General features: G+C 36.1%; 1 protein-coding gene across 1 annotated transcript; it reads left to right on the plus strand.

Annotated features, from left to right (window-relative positions):
- The first annotated feature begins 2,534 nt into the window (after positions 1–2,534).
- Positions 2,535–3,149, plus strand: LOC124899584 (secreted RxLR effector protein 161-like). Its single transcript, XM_047414512.1, has one exon. The coding sequence runs from the start codon at positions 2,535–2,537 to the stop codon at positions 3,147–3,149; it is 615 nt and encodes a 204-aa protein (XP_047270468.1).
- Positions 3,150–7,052: the final 3,903 nt, after the last annotated feature.

Raw genomic sequence — 7,052 nt, forward strand, 5'->3', positions numbered from 1 at the left:
GCTCTTAAGTTCTTTTCAAGCGCAAGAGCAACAGCGTGTTATGAGACAAGGAGGAGCTGTCGAACAAGCCAAGCATCACGATGATGGACATTCTAAGAAGAAGGATAAGAATAATAAGAAGTACCAACCAAATTATGGAGTCAGTGTAGGAAACAACAACAAAATTAAAACAAGTTGTTTCAAAGGAAACTACCCTCCTTATAAGCATTCCGGCAAGCTCGGACATGCACCTTTCAGGTGTTGGAAGAGGTCTGATGCTAAGTGTACTAAGTGTAATAAACTTGGGAATGAAGTGATCATCTGCAAGAACAAAACTCAACAGCAAGATGAAGAGGATCGAGTTGTTAATGAACAGGAAGAAGATCAACTCTTTGTCGCATCATGTTTTACAAGCAGTGTCACAAGCGAGTCGTGGCTGATAAACAATGGATGCACAAATTATATGACTTGTGGTAAAGATATTTTTAAATATTTAAGGTCTACTAAATTTACAAAATTTAGAATCGACCATGGTGGTTATATTCCAGCAAAAGGAATAGGAACCATTACAATTGAAACACAATCGGGCACTAAAATGATTTCTGATGTTCTTTATGTACCCGATTTGGACCAAAACTTGTTAAGTGTTGGTCAATTATTATAAAAGGTTTCAAATTGTATTTCAAATATAAACACTGCTTGATCAAGGAAGCATCTGGACAAGACCTATTTAAAGTCAAAATGAGAGGCACAAGTTTCTCATTAAATCCATTAGAAGAAAAGCTAAGCAAAAGAAAACATTGTTGAGTTATGGCATAGGATACTCAGGCACTATCATTATCAAGGACTTGTCAAATGTAAAAATTGAATATGGTAAAGAAATTACCCGATTTGGATGTTAACGCTACTAAATATCATGCCTGGCAATTTGGTAAGCAACATAGAAAGCCTTTTCTAAAATCAACTTGGAGAACTTCACAAAAGCTGCAACTAATTCAAACCGATGTTGCGGGACCTCAAAGAACTCCATCATTAAAAGGTAGAATTTATTACATTCTTTTCATTGATGATTTTATAAGAATGTTCTGGATTTTTTTCTTGAAATTCAAGTCAGATGTTACTGGTGTATTCTGGAAATTCAAGAAACTGGTGAAAAATCAAAGTGATTGTATGATTCAAGCATTGAGGCCTAATTTGATTCATTCTGTGAGGAGGACGGCATTGTGCATCAATTTATAACTCTATACATACCAAAACAAAATGGTGTCAGTGAAAGAAAAAATAGATGGATAAAGGAGATGGCCAGGTGTATGTTACATGAGATGGAGTTGCATAAAACATTCTGGGTAGAGGCAGTAAGTACTGCAGTCTTTCTACAAAATTGACTTCCAACAAAGGCTTTGGAAGATAAAACACCATTTGAAGTGTGGTATAGGTTTAAACCTTCACTAAGTTTTCTTAAAGTGTTTGGTTGTATGTGTTTTGTTCATATTCCTCAGGTTAAACACGGAAAACTTGACAAGAAGGCGATTCCTGGCATCTTTATAGGCTAAAGTAATGTGTCCAAAGCATATACGATCTATCAGCCTCAGACGGAGAAAATTGTTGTAACTAGAGATGTTCACTTTATTGAAGACCAACACTAGAATTGGGAGAAGCCCGAAAAATATCCAACATTTTCCACTCAATTAGATCCAAAAGATCTAGTAGATGATCCTTCTGTTAGGGGAACGAGGTTGATCTCCAATATCTATCAGAGATGCAATACTACAATTTGTGAGCCCGCAAGTTATGAGAAAGCAGAAGGGGATGAAACATGGGTGGCTGCAATGAAGGATGAGACGATGATGATCGAGAAAAATCAAACCTGGGAGCTTGTTGAGAAACCTCCTGACAGAAATATCATTGGTGTAAAATGGGTCTTCAAAACAAAGTTGAATGTGCATTGTTCTATCAACAAACACAAAGCGAGGCTTGTGGTGAAAGGCGACACTCAGATCGTTGGCGTCAACTACTTTAAAACTTTTGCACCAATCTCTCGCCTTGATATAATCAAATTGCTACTAGCCATTGCAGCAAAAAAAATTGGAAACTTTATCAACTAGACATTAAGTTAGCCTTTCTCAATGGTCTTCTACAAGAGGAGATTTATGTTGAGCAACCAGATGGCTTTGTTGTCAACGGACATGAAAATAAGGTTTATTTGCTAAAGAAATCTCTTTATGGTTTAAGGAAAGCATTAAGATCTTGGTATAGCGGGATAGATGATCATCTGTTAGGCTTGGGTTTCAAAAAAAACGTATCAGAATCCACTCTTTATGTAAAAAAACAAAGCTAATGATATGCTTATCGTGTCTGTTTATGTTGATGATCTTCTGTTAACAGGAAATAATTTAAAGTTGGTTGACAAGTTTAAAGAAAAAATGATGCAAGTTTTTTAAATGGCTAATCTTGGTCTTATGTCCTATTTTCTTGGGATGGAGATCAAGTAAAGCAAAAGTGAAGTGTTCATTTGCCAAAAGAAATATGCAAAGGAAATTCTGAAGAAATTTCAAATGGAGGATTGCAATCCGATGAGCACACCAATGAATCAAAAACAGAAACTTTGTAAAGAAGATAGAGTCGATAAAGTTGATGAAAGGTATTACAGGAGCTTGATCGAATGCTTAACGTATCTCACTGTGACAAGGCCGAATATTCTATTTGTTTTAAGTCTCTTATCTCGTTTTATGCATTGTGCAAGTGAGATGAATTTAAGAGCAGCAAAAACAATATTAAGATATATCAAAGGAACGGTTGAATATGGCTTAAAGTTTGAGAAGTCTCAAAGCTTCAAGTTGCTTGGTTTCTCGAATAGTGATTGCGTTGGATCCGTTGATGATATGAGAAGTACCTCAGGACATTGTTTCACCCTAGGTTCAAGAATTTTTTCATGGTCATCTAAGAAGCAGGAAGTTGTTGCACAATCTACTACAGAAGTTGAATTCATAGCAGCAACGGCAGCAGTAAACCAAGCCCTATGGCTGAGAAAGATCATGTGTGATTTTCTTATGGAACAGAATAGCAGTACTGAGATTCTAGTCGACAATCAGGCCGCTATTGCAATCTCAAACAATCCGGTGTTTCATAGGAAGACCAAACATTTCAACATCAAGTTCTATTTCTTATGAGAAGTGCAGCAAAAGGGAGAAGTGACTCTAATCTACCTGTTCACTAAGCTACTTTCCGTCAGCAAGTTCGAGCTTCTAAGGTAAAGAATTGGTGTTTGCATTTCATAAAGCAAGGGGGAGTGTTGAAAGCTGCTTTAAGAATGCAGCTGTTTTTTTTCTGTTAGCTAAATTAGGAGTTCTATCTTTTGTAGGAAAGTAATTAGTTATTTTAATTCTGGTAGAAATAGATTGTTTCTTTGTCCTATTTTTAGTTGTAATAGCAACTATTTAAGTTGCTAAGTTGATGCGGTCTTTTAACAAGAAAATAATCTGCCTCTCTGCATATTCTCTTCTTCAAACTTCATCTCTATTTAAGTTGCTAAGTTGATGCAGTCTTTTAACAAGAAAATAATCTGTCTCTCTGCATATTCTGTTCTTCAAACTTCATCTCTATTTCAGCGGCCAGCTTTTGAATTGAATTCCAGAGTTATTTCCCTTTCACGGTTTTAAATCAACGTCTTTTAGTCCTTATGAGATTCATTATTATTGTTGATGTTATAGAATTCATAAAGCCGATCTTATTACTTGAGTAGAACTTTAGTTGTTGTTATTGTTGTGTGGTCGGTTAACTTCAAGAAACAATATAAACACAAGGATTTAATTCATAATACTAGATCAGCAGGGACAAAGACTAAAAGTTTTTTCTTTTTGTTGGAAGGAAGGCCAAGTATATTATTGAATTAAAAACTAAGGTGGTTCAGTCATGGCAAAACTGATATCACAATATCAGTTCCCAAATAGTGTTTGCGATAAAGAAAGAAAACATAACTTGGAGGGTAATCCCAATAAACAGTATCATCCCAAATGAAATATGTGCAATACAATCCCTGCAAGTATGATGAACGACTGGTAAACCCATGGCGTCAAGTAGGACCAAGTCTAGTGGAAACATGATATGTGCACCTCTTATCTGATTAAACTACACATTGTTTTGATTTACCTAATTGGATAAAGCTTCCCTTTCCCTCACAGTGATTGTTTCCTCTTTTTCTTCTTTAGCCCCCAAGGGTTTGGAGGCTAAAGAAGAAAAAGTTGCCAATTCAAAAGAATGTTTACCTTTTCTAGTTCACCTTTTGTATGTTGGTTTCATGATTAATTGTTGATACAAGAAAACCAAGGAAAACACGGAATTGGCTCAAAACAGTCCAAACACACTCCAAAAATAGTCCACTAATTAAAAGAATAGAGGACCCTTTTGAAGACCACTCTCGGATTCAAGAATGAAATACAAGGAGGACAATATAACTAGGTGCTTGACACCTTTTGCAGCCAATAACAAACTAAGTTAACAACACAAGATGAAACTACAATGAGAACAACAACAACAACAACAACAACGGCTTCACAATACAAGATACAAAATGGATACAAGATTACAAAAGAAAAATGATAGATAGATAGACCACATGAAGGTATAATATTAAGAACCCAATAATGGTAACTCTTGGACCCTTAACACTACAAACAACAATAAACCTATCTCTTACAAAGAAACAAGATTGGAATCCTCCACCCAAGCATCAATGTTTCCTAGCAAATGCAAACACAAGTGATTCTATACTTGTCTAAGCCGTAATTTCGCTTTTGGGTGCCTCAAGGAAAGAGGACTTGTGTTTCTTTGTCTCGTAAGACTTACAATTTCATTCATAAACTAAGTGAATAAACCCTAATATGTTTCTTAAATATTACAAAACAAATAGAAGTTAAAATAACCAAAAAGGCCCTTCAAGAATTAGTTGCCCCTTTAGTGTATGGAGTGGGCTGTTTTGGTATATATTTGGGCCTAACACTTGGTCACTTTCAATGCATACCCACATAAGTCTATTTTCGTGTTTATTCTCATATCATCCTCTCTATATTGAGAAGAATTTTCCCACAAATTCACGGCTTCACTTCGTTCAATTGGCCACTTCAAAAAAAAACACTCAAAACAGTTCACAAAACATAAAGAACCCGAGAGATCAATATGAACAAGTCTTGGCCAACATATTCATTTTGAACCTCGGCTTCCTCTCCATATTGATCTTGGCTTCAATATTATCCGACTAAAGTATCCTTCCATCATATAAGTATCATCGTAGACTCCATATACTTCGTGTCCCTTTCTTCTATACTCCTCTATATGGACATATCGATTTTGGGAAAGTGGTGTTTCAGTTGAGGGGGCTATTTTGGTAATGTGGAGCTTTGATTCTGGAGCTTGTATGGAAGGGAATGGGACTCCAAGTCCTTCTTGTGGGACTTGATCAACTTGTGGGAGAAGTGATCTACCTTGTTCTCGATTTTGAGGGTAATTAGTAACTTGGCTCATGGCATTTTGTGGTGAACTTGGAGGGTTTACTTTTGTAGGGAAAGTCTCGGGGGAAATGGTGATGGAAGGGTTTTGGTCATGACCACTTGAGGAAACATGGAATCGAGAAGTAGAAGCATGAGAGTTCCTTCGACTCTCCATTCGATCCAACCTCTCATTCATTGTAGACATCTCTCCTCGGATTGAGGACACGGTCATGAGCATACTTTCCATTACTCGGTTGATATTTTCAAGTCTTTCCAATATAGAACCAAGAGCATTTTTGTCCATTGTAGCCAAGAAGTTACCTACAAAATAATAAACAAGTTAGTTGTTCAAAGAATGGTCCTCACACTCTCTCTTTAATCCTTTGTCCCTCAGATTTTTTCACTTTTGATCTCACAATTGTTGTAACTTTGCTTGTAATCTGTAAAAAGTTGAGAGGTGAACCGAGTGTATACAAAGGTGAGTGTATCAAGTGTTTACAATGACTCAAAAGAATAAAACACACAAAGGAACATAAACATGGGAAAAAATGGTTTCAAAACCAACTCACAATATAGTAAATTGTCACTAGTTTGTAAGTTAGTATTGGAATCAACAAACGAAACTAATGAGACAACAAAATGAAACTAAAAGATCACAATTTGAGCTTAAAATTTTTGTGTGAACAGTAACTTGGGTGACGTGGCAGCACACCATTGGTCACGGCCTCACAATTAGTCACTAGTTGAAGTTTACAAACTTTAGTTACTATGTAATGGAAACAATTGATTTTGGAGGAAAAGTATAAGTCTTGAATCTCCTTTAAGTCTAATCTTCAAAAGGCAAGACTTTACTTCGTATGATTCCCACAAAATAAGGTCCCTTGAAACAAGGAAAGTGGTTGAAAAGTAGACGCCAAATCAAGGAAGTGATGGCTCAAGTCTTCTCACAAACAACTTTACAACTTGTAGGTTCACCTTTTTGAATCTATATTACACTTTTGGTTGTCTTAAGTTGTAAGATGAGATGAAGAACAAGATGAACACCACAACAACCCTTCAAGAACAAAAATAATATTCACGAATTCAAGACCCAACCGGCCACAACAAGTCACAAATTCTCGCCCTAGGCCCTTGTTCACAACACAACTTTAACAAGTTCAAGCTCAAATCTAGATCTAGACACCTTTTAGTGTTAGTGAATCACGAAACTAACACAAGAAACAACAATACACACCAAAGGACTACTAGATCTAGATGCTACTAGGAACATCGGCCAAGATGAACAACAAGAACAACACTTTCAAGGCCAAGAACAACAAGAACACCAAATTTGTTTTTTATTTTTTTTTATTTTCTTAGCAAGAAAGCCCAAGATTGGTATTGTAAGAACAACACCAAAGATGGCTTTGATACCAAATGATACAATAAAACCAAGGAACACATGGAATTGGCTCAAAATAGTCCAAACACACTCCAAAAATAGTCCACTAATTCAAAGAATCGAGGACCCTTTTGAAGACCACTCTCGGATTCAAGAATGAAATACAAGAAGGACAATATAACTAGGTGTCAAACACCTAGTTATAT

The sequence above is a fragment of the Capsicum annuum genome, chromosome 6 (assembly GCF_002878395.1).
Source record: "Capsicum annuum cultivar UCD-10X-F1 chromosome 6, UCD10Xv1.1, whole genome shotgun sequence".
NCBI classification, from domain to species: Eukaryota; Viridiplantae; Streptophyta; class Magnoliopsida; order Solanales; family Solanaceae; genus Capsicum; species Capsicum annuum.